The sequence below is a fragment of the Struthio camelus genome, chromosome 1, assembly GCF_040807025.1.
Source record: "Struthio camelus isolate bStrCam1 chromosome 1, bStrCam1.hap1, whole genome shotgun sequence".
Lineage (NCBI taxonomy): Eukaryota > Metazoa > Chordata > Aves > Struthioniformes > Struthionidae > Struthio > Struthio camelus.
The window spans coordinates 225,076,517-225,096,961 of NC_090942.1; the positions used below are offsets into that span (position 1 = coordinate 225,076,517).

Genomic DNA, 20,445 nt, shown 5'->3' on the forward strand with positions numbered 1-20,445 from the left:
GCCAGCCCTGCCCTGCCCCACTGACCCCCAAGCCTGGCCCTGCCCTACTGCCCCCCAGCCCGGCCGAGCCCTGCCCCACTGCCCCCCCCCAGCCCCAATGACCCCCAGCCCAGCCCTGCCCTGCCCCACTGCCTCATAGCCAGCCCGGCCCTGCCCCACTGACCCCCAAGCCTGGCCCTGTCCTACTGCCCCCCAGCCCGGCCGAGCCCTGCCCCACTGCCCTCCCCCCAGCCCCAATGACCCCCCAGCCAGCCTGGCCCTGCCCCACTGCCTCATAGCCGGCCCAGCCCTGCCCCACTGCCCCCCCAGCCCAGCCCTGCCCCACTGCCCCCCCCCCAGCCCCAATGACCCCCAGCCGGCCTGGCCCTGCCCCGCTGCCCCCCAGCCAGGCCCTGCCCTGCCATCCCCCCAACCAGCCCCGCTGCCCCCCAGCCATAGGGCCAGGCCCGGACACCGCTCAGGCTGCAGACCCCACACCACACCGGGTCAGCCCGGGGCCCCAGTGGAGCCCCCCAGCTTTGCCATGGGGGGGGTCCCGGCACCGCCATCGCCCCCCTGCAGCCCCCATGGCCCTCGTAGGCCAAGCCCCATGCCCCCTGCCCAGCTCCCTCCCCAGCCCTTTGTCCCCTCCCTGGCCCCCAGACCCCCGGCCCAGCCCGGGCCCCTCCCCAGACCCCTGTCCCCATCGCTGCAACACCGACCCCAGCCCAGGTCCTTCCCCGGCCCCCAGACCCCCCAGCCCGGCCCCCTCCCCGGCCCTCAGACCCCCCAGACCCCCCACCCAGCCCCCTCCCCAGCCCTCAGACCCCCCAGGCCCCCAAACCAGCTCCCTCCCCAGCCCTCAGACCCCCAGCCTGGCCCCCTCCTCAGCTCTCCCAGACCCCCCAGTCCAGCCCCCAGACCCCTCAGACCCCCTAGAACCCCTCCCTGGCCCCCAGACCCCCAAGACCCTCAACCCTCTCCCTGGCCCTCAGACCCCCCAGACCCCCAGCCCAGCCCCCTCCTCAGCCTCTAGACCCCCCTGTCCTGCCCCCAGATCCCTCAGACCCCCAAGACCCCCTCCCTGGCCCCCAGATCCCCCAGCCCCCCCTCCCCGGCCCCCCAAGACCCCAGCCCGGCCCCCAGATCCCCCAGCCCCCCTCCCCGGCCCCCCAAGACCCCAGCCCGGCCCCCAGATCCCCCAGCCCCCCCTCCCCGGCCCCCCAAGACCCCAGCCCGGCCCCCAGATCCCCCAGCCCCCCCTCCCCGGCCCCCCAAGACCCCAGCCCGGCCCCCAGATCCCCCAGCCCCCCTCCCCGGCCCCCCAAGACCCCAGCCCGGCCCCCAGATCCCCCAGCCCCCCGCCCCGGCCCCCCAAGACCCCAGCCCGGCCCCCAGATCCCCCAGCCCCCCTCCCCGGCCCCCCAAGACCCCAGCCCGGCCCCCCCCGGCCCGCAGCCCCCGCCCCGCTCCCCGGGCTGAGCGCCGCTGGGCCGGACCGGGCCCGCCCGCCGCCCGGGGCCGGGGCTGGGGCTGGGGCCGCCGCGGAGCCCCCCCGTCCCCGCCCCCGCGGCCCGGCCCGGCCCGGCCCGCTGCGGCCCGCCCGGTACCTGCGGCGGCTCCGCGGCGGGGACCGGGGGAGGGGGGGCGGGGGGCGGGGGCGGGGCCTCCGCTTCCGCTTCCGGGGGGGCGGGGCGCCGACCGGACCCGACTGGACTGGACTGGGACGGACCGGGCCGGGCCCGACTGGGCTGGACCGGACCGGACCGGACCAGACCAGACCCGACCTGACTGGACCAGACCGGCACCGACTGGACCGGACCTGACCGAACCAGACCTGACTGGACCGGACTGGCACCGACTGGACCGGACCTGACCTGACCGGACCAGACCTGACCGGCACCGACTGGACTGGACCCGACCGGACCGGACTGGGACGGACCGGGCCAGCACCGACTGGACTGGACTGGACCAGACCAGCACTGATTGGACTGGACCGGACCTAACCGGCACCAACTGGACCAGACCCGACCAGACTGGACGGGGACGGACCGGGCCAGCACCGACTGGACTGGACTGGACCGGACCAGCACTGATTGGACTGGACCGGACCTAACCGGCACCAACTGGACCAGACCCGACCAGACTGGACGGGGACGGACCGGGCCAGCACCGACTGGACCGGACCAGACTAGACCGGGCCAGGACAGACCAGACCAGACCTGACTGGACCAGACTGGACCGGCACCGACTGGACCAGACCCAACCGGACCGGACTGGGACGGACCGAGCCAGCACCGACTGGACCGGACCGGACTAGACTGGGCCAGGACAGACCAGACCTGACCTGACTGGACCAGACCGGCCAGCACCAACTGGACTGGACCCGCCCGGGACGGTCCAGGCCAGCACCAACTGGACCAGACCAGACTGGACTGGGCCGGGACAGACCAGACCCGACCTGACTGGACCGGACCGGACCTAACCGGACCTAACTGGACCGGACTGGCACCAACTGGATGGCAGAGCTGGATGGCTGAGCTCAGAGGGTTGTGGTCAGTGGTGCAGAGTCTAGTTGGAGGCCTGTAGCTAGCGGTGTCCCCCAGGGGTGAGTCCTGGGTCCAGTCTTGTTCAAGGTATTCATCCATGACCTGGAGGAAGGGACAGAGTGCACCCTCAGCAAGTTGGCTGATGATACTAAACTGGGAGGAGAGGCTGACACACCAGAAGACTGTGCTGCCATTCAGAGGGACGTGGACAGGCTGGAGAGGTGGGCGGAGAGGAACCTGCTGCAGTTCAACCAAGGCAAGTGCAGGGTCCTGCCCCTAGGGAGGAATAAGCCCATGCAGGCACCAGTACAGGCTGGGGGTTGACCTGCTGGAAAGCAGCTCTGCAGAGAAGGACCTGGGAGTGTTGGTGGACAACAAGTGAAGCATGAGTCAGCAATGTGCCCTTGTGGCCAAGAAGGCCAATGGGATCCTGGGCTGCATTAGGCAGAGTGTTGCCAGCAGTTCGAGGGAGGTGATCCTGCCCCTCTACTCAGCCCTGGTGAGGCCTCACCTGGAGTACTGTGTCCAGTTCTGGGCTCCCCAGTACAAGAGAGACATGGCCCTACTGGAGAGAGTCCAGCGGAGGGCTACCAAGATGATTAGAGGGCTGGAGCATCTCTCCCATGAAGAAAGATTGCAAGAGCTGGGCCTGTTCAGCCTGGAGAAGAGAAGATTGAGAGGGGATCTCATCAGCGTGTATAAGTATCTGAAAGGGGAGTGTCGAGAGGATGGGGCCAGCCTCTTCTCCGTGGTGCCCAGCGACAGGACAAGAGGCAACGGGCACAAACTGAACCACAGGAAGTTCCACCTGAAGCTGAGAAAAAACTTCTTTCCTGTGAGGGTGACAGAGCCCTGGCACAGGTTGCCCAGAGAGGTAGTGGAGTCTCCTTTGCTGGAGATCTTCAAAACCCGCCTGGACGCGATCCTGGGCAATGTGCTCTAGGGGACCCTGCTTGAGCAGGGAGGTTGGACTAGCTGATCTCCAGAGGTCCCTTCCAACCTCAGCCATTCTGTGATTCTGTGACCCGACCAGACCAGACCCGAACGGGATGGACTGGACTGGACCCGACTAGACCGGACTGGACCGGGCCGGGACAGACCAGACCCGACCCGACTGGACCGGATCGGACCAGCACCAGGTGGATTGGACCAGTACCGACTGGACTGGACCAGACTAGACCAGGCTGGGACAGACCAGACCCGACCCAACTGGACTGGACCGGACCGGACCAGACTGGACTGGACCAGCACTGACTGGACTGGACCAGACTAGACCGGGCTGGGACAGACCAGACCCGACCTGACTGGACTGGACCAGACAAGACCCAACTAGACTGGACCAGCACTGACTGGACCGGACCCGACCGGGATCGACTGGATTGGACCCGACCGGAGCGGACCCGACTGGACCAGAGCAGCATGGACTGGACCGGACCAGACCAAACCTAAGCAGGGTGGACCTGACCGACACTAACTGGACTGGACCAGACCCGACTGGGATGGATCGGACCCGGTCTGACCAGACCTGACCGGGACAGACCGGACCAGACCCGAATGGACTGGACCAGCACCAACTGGACTGGACCGGACTGGACGTGAGTGGGATGGACCTGACCGGCACTGGCTGGACCAGACCGGACTGGACCTGACTGGGACGGTCTGGATCAGACCTGACTGGACCAGACCCGACTGGCACTGACTGGACTGGACCGGACCTGACCGGACTAGACCCGACTGGACTGGACCAGCACCAACTGGACTGGACCGGACTGGACGTGAGTGGGATGGACCTGACTGGCACTGGCTGGACCAGACCGGACTGGACCTGACTGGGACGGTCTGGATCAGACCTGACTGGAGCAGACCCGACTGGCACTGACTGGACTGGACCGGACCTGACCGGACTAGACCCGACTGGACTGGACCAGCACCAACTGGACTGGGCTGGACCAGATGTGAGCGGGATGGACCTGACCGGCACTGACTGGACCAGACCGGACTGAACCTGACTGGGACGGTCTGGATCAGACCCGACTGGAGCAGACCCGACTGGCACTGACTGGACTGGACCGGACCAGACTGGGACAGACCCGACCCGACCTGACCGGAACAAACCGGAATGGACCTGACTAGCACTGACTGCATCAGACCACACCGGACCATAATGGACCCGATTGGACCCGACCAGAACAGACCCACTGGACTGGACCGGGGTGGGACAGGCCCAACTGGCACCAACCAGGATGGACCAGACTGGACTGGACTGTGATGGACCCGATGAGCACCGACTGGAGCAGAATGCCACCCGCACCGGCACAGAATGGACCAGGACAGACCCGCACCGGCACCAACACCAGCACGGAACGGACCAGGACAGACCGGCACCAGCACCAACACCGGCACAGAATGGACCAGGACAGACCCGCACTGGCACCAACACCAGCATGGAACGGACCAGGACAGACCGGCACCAGCACCAACACCAGCACAGAATGGACCAGGACAGACCCGCACCGGCACCAACACCAGCATGGAACGGACCAGGACAGACCGGCACCAGCACCAACACCGGCACAGGATGGACCAGGACAGACCTGCACCGGCACCAACACCAGCACGGAACGGACCAGGACAGACCAGCACCAGCACCAACACCGGCACAGAATGGACCAGGACAGACCCACACCGGCACCAGCGCCAACACCAGCACAGAACGGACCGGGATGGACCGGCACCAGCACCAACACTGGCACAGAATGGACCAAGACAGACCCACACCGGCACCAGCGCCAACACCGGCACAGAACGGACTGGGATGGACCGGCACCAGCGCCAACACCGGCACAGAACGGACCGGGATGGACCGGCACCAGCACCAACACTGGCACAGAATGGACCGGGACGGACTGGCACCAACAGCAGCACCAGCACAGAACAGACTGGGACGGACTGGCACTGGCACCAACACCGGCATGGATATGACCGGGAGGGCACTGGACCAGAACAGGACTCACCAGACCGGCACCGGACTGGACCAGGATGACACAAGGCAGTGCACCACAGCAGGACTTGGGACAGTGCCATACAGCCTGGCACGGCACGGCATGGCACGGACCGGGATGGCGCAGACTGGTGCGGTGCGCCCCAGCACGGCACAGTGCAATACGGCATGGCACAGCCCGGGGCGGTGCAGACCGGTGTGGTGCACCCCGGCATGGCACGGCACAGCGCGGCGCGGCACAGCACGGCCCGGGGCGGCGCAGACCGGTGTGGTGCGCCGTGGCACGGCACGGCACAGACCGGGGCAACGCAGACTGGGGCAGCGCAGACCGGTGTGGTGCGCCCCAGCACAGCACGGCGCAGTGCCATATGACAGGGTGCAGAGCAATGCAGTAGAGCCGGGCGTCGCAGTGCAGCTCAGAAGGGCGCGGAGCTGAAGAGCACAGCGTGTAATGGTCCAGCACGGCACAGCGCGGCACGGAGCGGCGCAGAAGGCTGCAGCGTTGTGTTGCATCACAGCCCAGCCATGGCATGGAAGGCAGAGAAAGGCATGGAAGAGCGCTGAGCAGTGTGGTGCCTAACAGTGCAGTACAGCACAGCATAGCACAGTGCAGCGCAACAGCACAGCACGCCTGCAAAGGATGTGGACCATGACAGCGTGTCACGGCACAGCACGGTGTGGCACAGCACGGTGCAGAGTGTCACCGAACGGCACGGTACGTAACAGCGCGGCACGGCACAGCGCGGTGCGGAGCGTCACTGAACGGCATGGTACGTAACAGCGCGGCACGGCACAGCACAGTGCGGAGTGTCACCGAACGGCACGGTACGTGACAGCGTGACATGGCACAGCGCGGTGCAGGGCGTCACTGAACGGCACGGTACGTGACAGCACGGCATGGCACAGCGCGGTGCAGAGCGTCACTGAATGGCACGGTACGTGACAGCGTGGCATGGCACAGTGCAGTGCGGAGCGTCATCGAACGGCGTGGTACGTAACAGTGCAGCACGGCACAGCACGGCACAGCGCAGTGCGGAGCAGCGTTGGACAGTGCGGTACGTAACAGTGCAGCACGGCACAGCACGACACAGCACAGTGCTGAATGGCACAGTGTGTAACGGTGCGGCACAGTACAGCATGGCACAGCACGGTGCAGAACAGCGCTGAACTTTATGGCGCATAACAGTGCAGCACGATACAGTACAGCACCGAACAGCGCAGTGCAGCCCACAGTGGTGCAGACCAGCGCAGCCTGGTCCAGCATAGCACAGTACAGGGCAGGACAGCATGGTACGGTGCCAAATGATGCGGAGCAGCACAGCATGCTATAGTGTGGTATGGTACAGCTTGGCACTGAATGGCATGGTGTGGCCAAAACACGGTATGGCACAGCACAGGCCAGAGTGCAACGGCACAGAGCAGAAAGGGGTGGTGCAGTAACGCATGACACAGCACGGGGCAGTAACACACAGTGCTGTAACATACGGCACAGCATGGGGTGCCACAGAGCTGCACAGCAGAGCACAGTATGGCACAGTGCAGCAAGGGCAGACAGGGCACCAAACGGCAGAGCACCGAATGGTACAGCGTGGAAGAGCACAGTGCAGCATGGCACAGAATGGCACAGAATAGGTTGGTGCGTCGCAGGACACCACAGTATGGTACGCAGCAGGACAGGACAGCGCAGTACGGCACGGCATGGAGCAGCGCGGCACAAGGCAGCGCAGTATGCCACGGCATGGAGCAGCACAGCACAGGGCAGTGTGCTGCAGTGCACCACGCCATGCCACAGGACAGAATTGTATGGCAGAAAACATTGCGGCATGGCACAGCACGGCATGTTACAGCACGGCATGGAGCGGTATAGCACAGCATGGAAGGTGCAGAATGGTAGGGAACAGTGCAGCGTGGTGCAGCACGTTAGGGCACGGAGCAGCACGGCACAGAACGATACGGTGCAGAGCAGTGTGGTGTAGAAGGGATACGACATGGTGCAGTACAGTGCAGTTCGAAAGGGCACGGTGCTGTGCAGCATGGCAAGGCAGGGTACAGCACGGTACAGCACAGCGTGGCACGGGGCCGTCTGCTACAGCATAGCGTGGCACAGTACAGCACTGCACAGTAAGGACTGGTATGGTTCGGCACAGCACAGCAGGGCACGGTTCAGCATGGCACGTTACAGTGCAGCACAGTACAGCATGGTACAGTGCAGTACAGCAGGAAACGGCGAAGCACAACACATTACAGATGCAGATGCACTATAATTGCGGTGCAGATGTAGCACAGAGGCCATGCAGTGCAAGGCCGTGCAATGTGCATGCAGTGTAAGGGTAATGCAGGTGTAGCCCAGGGGCTGTGCAGTGCAAGGCCATGCAGGGCAGACACAGTGTAAAGGGTAGTGCAGGTGCAGCCCTGGGGCCATGCAGGGCAAGGCTATGCAGGGCAGACTCAATGGAGGTGCAGCCCTGAGGCCGTGCCTTGCAAGGCCATGCAGTGTAGACAGATGGAAGTGCAGGGCAGTGCAGCACAGGGGTCATGCAGGGCAAAGCCACACAGTACAGACACAGTGTAAAGTCAGTAGAGGTGCAGTCCCAAGGCTGTGCAGGGCAAGACTGTGCAGGGCAGACATGGTGTTAGGGCAGTGGAGGTGCAGCCCTGGGGCCATGCAGGGCAGGCGCAGTGTAAGGGCAGTGGAGGTGCAGCGCTGGGGCCGTGCAGGGCAGACACGGTGTAGGGGCAGTGGAGGTGCAGCGCTGGGGCCGTGCAGGGGAGACGCAGTGTAGGGGCAGTGGAGGTGCAGCGCTGGGGCCGTGCAGGGGAGACGCGGTGTAGGGGCAGTGGAGGTGCAGCGCTGGGGCCGTGCAGGGGAGACGCGGTGTAGGGGCAGTGGAGGTGCAGCGCTGGGGCCGTGCAGGGCAGACGCAGTATAAGGGCAGTGGAGGTGCAGCGCCGGGGCCGTGCAGGGCAGACGCGGTGTAGGGGCAGTGGAGGTGCAGCGCCGGGGCCGTGCAGGGCAGACGCAGTATAAGGGCAGTGGAGGTGCAGCGCCGGGGCCGTGCAGGGGAGACGCGGTGTAGGGGCAGTGGAGGTGCAGCGCTGGGGCCGTGCAGGGCAGACGCGGTGTAGGGGCAGTGGAGGTGCAGCGCCGGGGCCGTGCAGGGCAGACGCAGTGTAGGGGCAGTGGAGGTGCAGCGCCGGGGCCGTGCAGGGCAGACGCAGTGTAAGGGCAGTGGAGGTGCAGCGCTGGGGCCGTGCAGGGCAGACGCGGTGTAGGGGCAGTGGAGGTGCAGCGCTGGGGCCGTGCAGGGGAGACGCGGTGTAGGGGCAGTGGAGGTGCAGCGCTGGGGCCGTGCAGGGCAGACGCAGTATAAGGGCAGTGGAGGTGCAGCGCTGGGGCCGTGCAGGGCAGACGCGGTGTAGGGGCAGTGGAGGTGCAGCGCTGGGGCCGTGCAGGGCAGACGCGGTGTAGGGGCAGTGGAGGTGCAGCGCTGGGGCCGTGCAGGGCAGACGCAGTGTAGGGGCAGTGGAGGTGCAGCGCTGGGGCCGTGCAGGGCAGACGCGGTGTAGGGGCAGTGGAGGTGCAGCGCTGGGGCCGTGCAGGGCAGACGCAGTATAAGGGCAGTGGAGGTGCAGCGCTGGGGCTGTGCAGGGCAGGCGCGGTGTAGGGGCAGTGGAGGTGCAGCGCCGGGGCCGTGCAGGGCAGGCGCGGTGTAGGGGCAGTGGAGGTGCAGCGCCGGGGCCGTGCAGGGCAGACGCGGTGTAGGGGCAGTGGAGGTGCAGCGCTGGGGCCGTGCAGGGCAGACGCAGTATAAGGGCAGTGGAGGTGCAGCGCTGGGGCCGTGCAGGGCAGACGCAGTGTAAGGGCAGTGGAGGTGCAGCGCTGGGGCCGTGCAGGGCAGACGCGGTGTAGGGGCAGTGGAGGTGCAGCGCTGGGGCCGTGCAGGGCAGACGCAGTATAAGGGCAGTGGAGGTGCAGCGCTGGGGCCGTGCAGGGCAGACGCGGTGTAGGGGCAGTGGAGGTGCAGCGCTGGGGCCGTGCAGGGCAGACGCGGTGTAGGGGCAGTGGAGGTGCAGCGCTGGGGCCGTGCAGGGGAGACGCGGTGTAGGGGCAGTGGAGGTGCAGCGCTGGGGCCGTGCAGGGCAGACGCAGTATAAGGGCAGTGGAGGTGCAGCGCTGGGGCCGTGCAGGGCAGACGCGGTGTAGGGGCAGTGGAGGTGCAGCGCTGGGGCCGTGCAGGGCAGACGCGGTGTAGGGGCAGTGGAGGTGCAGCGCTGGGGCCGTGCAGGGCAGACGCAGTGTAGGGGCAGTGGAGGTGCAGCGCTGGGGCCGTGCAGGGCAGACGCAGTATAAGGGCAGTGGAGGTGCAGCGCTGGGGCCGTGCAGGGCAGACGCGGTGTAGGGGCAGTGGAGGTGCAGCGCTGGGGCCGTGCAGGGCAGACGCGGTGGAGGGGCAGTGGAGGTGCAGCGCTGGGGCCGTGCAGGGCAGACGCGGTGTAGGGGCAGTGGAGGTGCAGCGCCGGGGCCGTGCAGGGCAGACGCGGTGGAGGGGCAGTGGAGGTGCAGCGCTGGGGCCGTGCAGGGCAGACGCAGTATAAGGGCAGTGGAGGTGCAGCGCCGGGGCCGTGCAGGGCAGACGCGGTGTAGGGGCAGTGGAGGTGCAGCGCTGGGGCTGTGCAGGGCAGACGCGGTGTAGGGGCAGTGGAGGTGCAGCGCTGGGGCTGTGCAGGGCAGACGCGGTGTAGGGGCAGTGGAGGTGCAGCGCTGGGGCTGTGCAGGGCAGACGCGGTGTAGGGGCAGTGGAGGTGCAGTGCCGGGGCCGTGCATCACCTGCTGCCCTGGGGGTGGGGACAGAGCCCAGGTGCCCTGGGGCAGCTGCATCCCCGCCATGCCGCCCCCCTGCCCCCCCCGGACAGAGCGGGCTGGGGGCTCGGGGGTCCCACTGGCTTTATTGTCTGCGCAGAGGCAGGCGGGCCGGGGCCGGCCAAGCCTCGGCTCCCTGCCGGCTGCCGCGAGGGACCCGGGCGTCCGGGGCCGGCCCCCGTCACTGGGGGCACTGGAAGAAGTCGGTGCTGATGTTGCGCGGGGGGGCGGGCTGGCTGGCCCCCGTCAGCTCGGCCACGCTCTCGTACTTGTGGTAGTTGGGGCCGTGGAAGAGGAAGACCCCGTCGTTGGTGCACAGGGCACTGTCCACCTGCGCGTGGGGCAGGGGCACCGCCACCTCGGCGCGCCGCGGCGTCTGCATCAGGTCCACCAGCTGGATGCTGTTCCCTGCCGGCAGAGCTGCTCCTCAGCCCCGGCCCCCCCTCCGCCCCCCATGGCCCCAGCCCCACGCGGGGGGACCCGCCATCCCGAGCCGCCCCCGAGCGCGTGCCCGCAGCCTGCTCCCGTCCTGGACGCGGGAGGGGCCCCGGCGTCCGGCCGCTGCTGCCCACCTGAGATGACGTAGAGCTTTTCGGAGTGGGGGCAGGTGAAGGCGGCGTCCACGCTGGTGACGCCCAGCTCGTCGTGCAGGGCCCGCGGGTACCCCTCCACCCGCTTGTAGCCCTGGTCCGAGAGGTAGATGGAGACCTGCGAGCCCTGTGGAGAGCAGGGCACAGCGAGGGCGGGATGAGATGGGCGCGGGATGGCCCGGCACGGCGTGGTGGGGGAGAAGCGCGGGATGGACGTGGTACAAGTGCGGGGCCGGGCAGGGCACAGCCAGGGGTGGCCGGTGGGCTGGCAGGGCTCGCCGGGGACTGGCCTTCGGGAGCACCCGGCCAGGCCAGACGGCCCTGGGGACAGGTTTTAGGAGGTGCCCGGGGATGCTGTGGGGTGGGAAAGGGTCTGCGGCTACTTTGCTGGGGCCAGAAGTAGCACAGGCTGCGGCGGGGGCTCTGCCATCCTGCTGCATCCCCGAGCTGCCCATGTCACAGGGCAGATGTCCCCAAGCTCTCCCAGTCCCCAGGGGTGATGTCCCTGAGCCGCCCTGGTCCCCAAGGACGATGGCCCCAAGGTGCCCCATATCTTGGGGTTGACGTCCTCAAGCTGCCTTGGCGCCAGGGTTTGATGTCCCCAAGCTACCCTGGTCCTTAAGGTCAATGTCCCCAGGCTGCTGTGTGTGTCGGGGGTGATGTCCTCAAGAGCGACATCCCTGACCTGCCCCATGTCTCGGGGTGGATGTCCCCAAGCTGTCCCCATGCCCAAGGGTGATGTCTCCAAGCTCCTCTCGTCCCCAAGGGTGATGTCCCCAAGCTGTCCCAGTCCCCGAGAGTGACGTTCCCAAGTTGTCCCCATGCCCAAGGGTGATGTCTCTTGAGTTCCTTGGGGTCTCCAAGAGTGATGTCCCCAAGCTGCCCCAGTCCCTGAGAGTGACATCCCTGAGCTGTCCCATGTCTCGAGGTGGATGTCCCCAAGCTGCCCCATGTCACAGGGACGCCCGGTGACCGGCAGTTCCCGAGGGCCGGCCGGGGACGGGGTTGGCCAGGACCCAGCAGAGGCTGGGGGCGGCAGGGCCCGTGGGGCCGGGCCCCCCGGCGCCAGCCCCCCACAGGCGGACCTGTATCAGGTACATCTTCTTGTCCCAGGCGAAGGCCGCGTCCACCTCTCCCTGCAGCTCCGGCCAGGCGTGGCCCAGGGGCCAGGCGTGCCAGCCGTCCCGGCCCGAGTCCAGGCGGAAGTACTGCCCGCCTGCGGGGGACGTCAGCGCCGCGCACCCCGACCCACGGCGGCCCCACCACACTGCCCGGCCCCACGCGCCCTGACTCACAACATCATCCAGCCCCCAGCCCCACGGCAGCCCTGCTGTGCTGCCCAACCCCACACACCCCGAACCACAGCAGCCCCATGGTGCTGCCCAGCCCCATGCACCCGGACCCGCAGCACCGGCCGGCCTCCTGCCCCACAGCAGCCCCGCAGCGCTGCCCAGCCCCATGCACTGCGCCCCACGGCGGCCCCACGGCACTGTGCACTCCAGACCCCACAGCACCGCCCGCGGGCACTGCCATGGCCCCCAGCCCCAAAGCACTGCCCAGCAGCAGTGCCCACCCCACCGCCGCCAGCTCCGCAGCCCCACGGCGCTGCCCGGCCCACGGCCCCGCGGCCGCCCCGCTCACCGCGGAAGGCGTAGACGCGGCCGGTGTCGTCGGAGGAGAAGGCGTCGAAGGGGAGCCCGCTGCAGCGGTTGCCGGCGGCCGCCCGCGACTCGTTCCCGGGGCCCCGGTGCCCGTGGCCTGGCCGGAGAGCCGCAGCGCTGGGCAGGCGGGGCGCCGGGGGCCGGGGCCGGGGCCGGGGGGCTGGCCAGCGGCTCAGAGGGTCGGGGCTGTGGGGCTCAGGGGCCTTGGGATGGGTCCCTGGGACGGGTCCCCAGGGCGAGTCCCTCGGAGGGGTCCTCGGGGTGCGCGGTCCCGGGGTGGGCGATGTGGGACCGGTTCCCCAGCCCCACAGCAAGGTCGCGGCATTACCCAGCCCCATGGACCCTGGCCGTGGCACTGCCTGGCCCCCATCCCAGGTGCAGGTCTCGAGGATGTGTCCCCCTGAGATGCACCCCCAGGGTGCAGGTCCCCAGGACGTGGGTCACCTGGGTGCAGGTGCCCAGGATGTGGGTCCCCAGGGCACAGATCCCCAGGACGTGGGTCACCTGGGTGCAGGTCCCCAGGGTGTGGGTCCCCAGGACGTGGGTCCCCTGGGTGCAAGTCCCCTAAGTGCAGGTCCCCAAGATGTATGTCCCCGGGATGTGGGTCCCCAGGACGTGGGTCCCCTAGGTGCAGGTCCCCAAGATGTGCGTCCCCAGGATGTGGGTCTCCAGGGTGCAGGTCCCTGGGTGCAGGTCCCCAGGACGGCGCGCAGGCCCTTACCCCGGCCGGGGCAGGGTATGAAGTAGTCGCGGATGTCGCGGGGGTAGCCGGGGGGCACCTCGCCGGTGACGGGGTCGAAGCGCTGGAAGCTGGTGCCCTGGAGGCAGTAGTATCGCTCCAGCCAGCGCAGGGCCGCCGTGCAGGGCCCCAGCCCCGGCCACGAGCGCTGCTTGGTCACCCGCAGCTCCAGGTCGAAGGAGTACACCGTGTCCCCTGCGCACACGGACGGCACGGCTGGCACGGCTCAGCACGGCACGGCACAGCCCACGGCTAGTGTGGAGCAGCACAGCACGGCACAGCACCGCAGAGCACGGCACAGCACAGCCCATGGCTAGTGTGGAGCAGCACAGCACAGCACAGCACAGCACAGCATAGCACTGCACCGCAGAGCACGGCACAGCACAGCCCACGGCTAGTGTGGAGCAGCACAGCACAGCACAGCACAGCACGGCACTGCACCGCACTGCACCGCAGAGCACGGCACAGCACAGCCCACGGCTAGTGTGGCACAGCTAGCGTGGCGCAGCACAGCACAGCACAGTGCAGCACAGCACAGCACAGCACGGCATAGCATGGCACAGCACAGCACGGCATGGCATGGCATGGCATGGCACAGCACAGCCCACGGTTAGCATGGTGCAGCACAGCTCAGCTCAGCACAGCCTACGGCACAGCACAGCATGGCACAGCTCAGCACAGCACAGCTCGTGCATGGTGCAGCACAGCTCAACTCAGCACAGCTCAGCACAGCCCATGGCTAGCATGGTGCAGCACGGCACATCATGGCACAGCGCAGCCCACAGCACTGCACAGCACGGCACAGTACAGCATGGCACGGTTCAGCATGGCACGGCACAGCACAGCACAGCATGGCATGGTTCAGCACAGCACAGCATGGCACAGCACAGCATGGCACGGTTCAGCACAGCACAGCATGGCACAGCACAGCATGGCACGGTTCAGCATGGCACGGCACAGCACAGCACAGCATGGCATGGTTCAGCACAGCACAGCATGGCACAGCACAGCATGGCACGGTTCAGCACAGCACAGCACAGCATGGCACGGTTCAGCACAGCACAGCATGGCACAGCACAGCATGGCACGGTTCAGCATGGCACGGCACAGCACAGCACAGCATGGCATGGTTCAGCATGGCACCGCACAGCACGGCACAGCATGGCACGGTTCAGCACAGCACAGCACAGCATGGCATGGTTCAGCATGGCACCGCACAGCACGGCACAGCATGGCACGGTTCAGCACAGCACAGCACAGCATGGCACGGTTCAGCACGGCACAGCACAGCATGGCACAGCACAGCATGGCACGGTTCAGCATGGCACTGCACAGCACAGCACAGCATGGCACGGTTCAGCACGGCGCAGCACAGCACAGCCCACAGCTAGCATGGCACAGCACACCCCACAGCTCAGGACAGCACAGCTCAGCACAGCTCAGCACCACACCGCACAGCACAGCATAGCACAGCTCAGCACTGCACGGCACAGCACAGCTCAGCACAGCCCACGGCACAGCTCAGCTCAGCACAGCACGGCACGGCACGGCACTGCACAGCATGGCAGGGCTCGGCACCACACAGCACAGCACCACGCAGCACAGCTCAGCTCAGCACAGCTCAGCACGGCGCGGCACGGCATGGCACAGCTTGGCACTGCACAGCACCACGCAGCTCAGCACAGCTCAGCACAGCACAGCCCACGGCTAGCATGGTGCAGCACACCCCACAGCACACCCCACAGCACACCCCATGGCACCGCACGGCGCAGCACAGCCCACAGCTGGCGTGGTGCAGCACACCCCACAGCACACCCCACAGCACAGCCCACGGCACTGCACGGCGCAGCACAGCCCACAGCTGGCGTGGTGCAGCACACCCCACAGCACACCCCACAGCACACCCCACAGCACAGCCCACGGCACCGCACGGCGCAGCACAGCCCACGGCTGGCGTGGCACAGCGCAGCACGGCACTGCACTGCACCGCACCGCGTCGCGTCTCCCAGCGCTTCTGCTGCTCAGCCCCCCACCGGCCCTCTGCACCCCACGGTGTCCCCCGCCCCACGGCGTCCCGCTCACCCTTGAAGAAGAGGACGCTCTCGCCCCGGCACTCCTCGGGGTGGCACTCCACGGCGGCGTCCACCCCGCCGGGGACGCCCGGGAACTCGTCCCCCACCCGCCGGGGGAAGCCGTCCCGCAGCTGCCCCCCGGCGTAGGCCCAGACCTGCTCGCCCTGCAATGTGCCCCATGGCGTGAGACCCACGGGTGCAGACCCCTGGGGCGAGACGCGGGGCCAGCCCCATGGGGACAGCAGCAGCCCCCCTAGACCACCCGCCTGGGCCAGCCCCATGGGGCCAGCCCCACAGCGACAGTCCCCCTGGACCACCCACCTCGGTCAGCCCCACTGGGACCAGCCCCATGGGGCCGGCCCCACAGGGACCAGTCCCATGGGGCCAGCCCCACAGCGACAGTCCCCCTGGACCACCCACCTCGGTCAGCCCCACTGGGACCAGTCCCATGGGGCCAGCCCCACAGCGACAGCCTCCCTGGACCACCCACCTGGGTCAGCCCCACTGGGACCAGTCCCACCAGACCACCAGCCCAGGCCAGCCCCATGGGGCCAGCCCCAGACAGACCCACAGCGTGACCCCCATAGGACAAACCCACCCAGGCCAGCCCCAGTGGGACCCACGGGACCAGAACCCGGGACCACCGCTCCCATCCAGCCCCACGGGACCAGCCCCAGGGGCCGGCCCGGGGCCAGGGCAGAGGGGACCCCTCGCCGCCCCCAGCGCCCAGTGCTGCGGGGCTGCCCGCCGTGGGGCAGGCCCTGGCCTGGCTGCCCCCCGCCCGCGCCACGGTGCCGTGGGGCGGCCGTGCCTGGAAGAGGTAGAGGCTGTCGTGCTCCTGGGGGTGCTGCCGGCGGTGGAGGCGCAGCGCCGCCTCCACGGGGCCCCCCAGCTCCGGCCAGGATGCGGCCAGGGGCCGGGAATGGGCGCCCCCCCGGGACCGTTCCCAGACCCGCTCGCCTGCGCAGGGAGAGCGCGCTGCCCCACGGTCCCCCTTTGCCCCCCTGCTCCCACGGCCCCCACCGGCCTGCCCCACGGTCCCCCTTTGCCCCCCTGCTCCCACGGCCCCCACCGGCCTGCCCCACGGCCCCCCCTTGCCCCCCTGCTCCCACGGCCCCCACCGGCCTGCCCCACGCCCCCCCCTTGCCCCCCTGCTCCCACGGCCCCCACCGGCCTGCCCCACGGTCCCCCCTTGCCCCCCTGCTCCCACGGCCCCCACCGGCCTGCCCCACGCCCCCCCCTTGCCCCCCTGCTCCCACGGCCCCCACCGGCCTGCCCCACGGTCCCCCCTTGCCCCCCTGCTCCCACGGCCCCCACCGGCCTGCCCCACGGTCCCCCCTTGCCCCCCCTGCTCCCACGGCCCCCACCGGCCTGCCCCACGGCCCCGCTTGCCCCCCTGCTCCCACGGCCCCCACCGGCCTGCCCCACGGTCCCCTTTGCCCCCCTGCTCCCACGGCCCCCACCGGCCTGCACCACGGCCCCCCCTTGCCCCCCTGCTCCCACGGCCCCCACCGGCCTGCCCCACGGCCCCCCTTGCCCCTCCCCGCTCCCACCTGCCCCACAGCCCGGCCTGGCCCAGCCCGTCCTGCCCCATGGCCCCCGCCACCCTGGCCCCCCCACCCCACGGCCCACCCTTGCCCCCCAGGATCCCTGTTCTGGCCCACCCCACATTTGCCCACCCCCTCATCTCCCCCAGCCCCCTTCTCCCCCCAACACCCCACCTCCCCCCGTCCCCCCCGTCCCCCCCGTCCCCACCTCGGAAGAGCAGCATGGTGCCGTTGGCGCTGAGCGTCGCCGCGTCCAGGCCGCTCTCGTCCCCGCACAGCTCCAGCAGCTCTGTGCCCCCCGTCAGCGCCGTCACATGGCCGCCCGCCCCACCGCGCCCCACTGCGCCCCACCGCGCCACACTGCGTCCCACCGCGCCACACTGCATCCCACCACGCCACACTGCGCCCCACTGCACCCCACAGTGCCCCACAGTGCCCCACTGTGCCCCACTGTGCCCCATGGCACCTCACTGCACCCCACCGTGCCCCCACTGCAGCACACTGTGCCCCATGGCACCTCACGGCACCCCACCGTGCCACACTGTGTCCTACTGCACCACACTGCGCCCCACTGTGCCACACTGTGCCCCACCATGCCACACTGCACTCCACCATGCCCCCACAGCGCCCCACAGCACCCCCACTGTGCCCCACTGTGCCCCACTGAGCCCCCACTGCACCTCACCGTGCCACACTGCACCCCACTGTGCCCCACCGCACCACACTGTGCCCCATGGCACCTCACGGCACCTCACCGCACCCCACAGTGCCCCACTGTGCCCCACTGCGCCACACTGCGCCCCATAGCACCTCACTGCACCCCACCGTGCCACACTGTGTTCCACTGCACCACACTGAGCCCCACTGCACCCCACCATGCCACACTGCACCCCACCACACTCCCACTGCACCCCACCGCACCACACTGTGCCCCATGGCACCTCACGGCACCTCATCGTGCCCCACTGTGCCGCACTACGCCCCACCGTGCCCCCACAGTGCCCCCACTGCACCCCACTGCACTCACCCACTGCGCCCCACTGTGCCCCATGGCACCTCACGGCACCCCCCACTGCACCCCACCGCACCACACTGCACCCCACCATGCCACGCTGCGCCACACTGCGCCCCACAGCGCCACACTGCGCCCCACCACAGCACACTGTGCCCCATGGCACCTCACGGCACCCCTACTGCGCCCCACAGTGCCCCACAGCACCCATCCACTGCGCCCCACCACGCCCCACTGCGTCCCACCGCTCCCCCACTGCGCCCCATCGCAACCACCCACTGCGCCCCACTGTGCCCCATGGCACCTCACGGCACCCCTACTGCACCCCACAGTGCCTCACAGTGCCCCACCACGCCCCACTGCACCCCCACTGTGCCCCATGGCACCCACCCACTGTACCCCACTGCACCCCCACTGTGCCCCATGGCACCCACCCACTGCACCCCACGGCCCCCTACTGCACCCCACTGCGCCCCACGGCACCCCCTCCCACACGGCACACCATCATGCCCCACCATGCCCCACTGCACCTCCCCCACTGCGCCTCACTGCACCGCACTGTGCCACACGGCACCCCCCACTGCACCCCATTGCGTCCCACTGCACCCTGCCGCGCCCCACCGCGCCCCACAGCACCCCCCACTGCACCCCACAGCGCCTCGCTGCGCCCCACAGCATCCCATCGCGTCCTGCCGCACCCCACCATGCCCCATCATACCCCACTGCACCCCACAGCACCCCACCATGCCCCACAGCACCCCGTCACACCCCACCGCGCCCCCACTGTGCCCCACAGCTCCCCAATGCACACCACAGCGCCCTGCCATGATCCACCACACCCCGTGGCATCCCATTGCGCCCCACTGCGCCCCACAGCACCCCTTCGTGCACCACAGTGCCCCACTGCACCCCACTGCGCCATGCCACACCCCACACAGCACGACGCTGCTCCCCTCACTGCACCCCGCATTGCCCCACAGCACCCCATGGTGACCCACATTGCCCCATGGTGCCCAACGTTGCCCCACAGCACCCCACTGCACCAGGTGCCCCACACGCACTGCCATGCCCCCCCACCCCTGGGAGCCCCATACGCACTGCCATGCCCCACACCCCTGTGCCCCCCCCCTTCCCATATGCTCTCACCAGTGTCATTGCTGGGGGGCTCAGCCCCATGGGGGGGCCCCACTCCGACCGCCCCAGGTTTCTCGTGGGTCCTGGGGACAGGCAGCACTGTGGAGCCACGCGTGGGGCAGGGCACAGGCCCCACACCTGCATGCAGCCCCTGCCCCACACACCCCACCTGCCCCACAGCCTCCTGCCCCACATACCCACAGCTGCCCCATACACCCTCCCTGCCCCACGTTCCCCCCCGCCGCCGGCCCCACGTCCTCCCACGCCACCCCACACTCACAGGGGGTGGGCGCACCCCAGGGCCAGGGCCCAGGCCAGGCAGAGGGCTGCCGTGGGGCCGTGCATGGTGGGGCTGGGGGGGTGCCTGCCGCTGCCTGCCCTATATGGGGCAGGAGGGGCCGTTGCACAACCCGCTCGGCCACATTGCTCAACCCGCACCGCCCCACAACCTTTGCCCGCCCCGCCGGGGGGCACGCGGGACGGGGCACGGCCCGGGGTCAGCCCAGCCCCACACCCAGCCCGGGGAGCGGGGCTCCCACCCTGCCCCACGCCTGAGCCCCGACCCAGCACACTGAGCTGTTGGGGGGCTGGGGTCTGCACCCCATGTCCATTCCCATGGGGCAGGGGTGGGGACGGGGGTCAGACCCCCATGGGGCAGGGACGGGGGTCAGACCCCCCCCTTGGGGCAGGGACGGGGGTCAGACCCCCATGGGGCAGAGGTGGGGATGGGGGTCAGACCCCCATGGGGCAGGGACAGGGATCAGATCCCGATGGGGCAGGGACGGGGGTCAGACCCCCTTGGGGCAGGACGCGGTCTCACACCCCGATGTGTGGGGTGCCCGGTGTGGGGGGCCGGGGGACAGCAGGCTCAGGCTGGCACCGGCCCAGCCCCTTCCCAGCACTGCCCCAGCCAGCCCCATTGCTGGGAAGGGCTTTGGCTTGGCCCCACAGCGCTTGTTTGCTCTGGCCGCCAGCCCTGCCGGAGAGGGAGGGGGACGGGGACGGGGACAGGGACAGGGATAGGGACAGGGATAGGGACCGGCACGGGCATGGGCACGGGCACGAAACCCTGCCGGGGAGGGACGGGCACCGGCAAGGGGACGGGCAGGGGGACGGGCAGGGGGAGGGGGACGGGCATCCAGGCCTGCCGGGGAGGGACGGGGACGGGGACGGGCAGGGGGGCGGGCAGGGGGACAGGGACAGGGATGGGCACGGGCACGGGGACTGGCAGGGGGGCGGGCATCCAGGCCTGCCGGGGAGGGACCGGGAGAGGGACAGGTACGGACACGGGGACGGGGAC

The 20,445-nt window shown here is 69.2% G+C and overlaps 2 protein-coding genes across 2 annotated transcripts; both read right to left on the minus strand.

The window, feature by feature from the left end:
• Window positions 1–486: 486 nt before the first annotated feature.
• On the minus strand, window positions 487–3,074 carry LOC138066384 (spidroin-2-like). The gene is made up of 3 exons (XM_068936252.1): window positions 3,040–3,074; window positions 1,590–2,630; window positions 487–555 (listed from the first exon to the last, which is right to left on the minus strand). Exons 2-3 carry the CDS (start codon window positions 2,625–2,627, stop codon window positions 487–489), a joined length of 1,107 nt encoding a protein of 368 aa, XP_068792353.1. The 5' UTR covers window positions 2,628–2,630; window positions 3,040–3,074.
• A 7,383-nt stretch (window positions 3,075–10,457) lies between these two features.
• Window positions 10,458–19,607, minus strand: HPX (hemopexin). Its single transcript, XM_068930974.1, has 10 exons — window positions 19,426–19,607; window positions 19,158–19,228; window positions 17,208–17,288; window positions 16,264–16,412; window positions 15,463–15,616; window positions 13,363–13,575; window positions 12,622–12,738; window positions 12,066–12,196; window positions 10,963–11,107; window positions 10,458–10,798 (listed from the first exon to the last, which is right to left on the minus strand). Exons 1-10 carry the CDS (start codon window positions 19,488–19,490, stop codon window positions 10,572–10,574), a joined length of 1,353 nt encoding a protein of 450 aa, XP_068787075.1. The 5' UTR covers window positions 19,491–19,607; the 3' UTR covers window positions 10,458–10,571.
• Window positions 19,608–20,445: the final 838 nt, after the last annotated feature.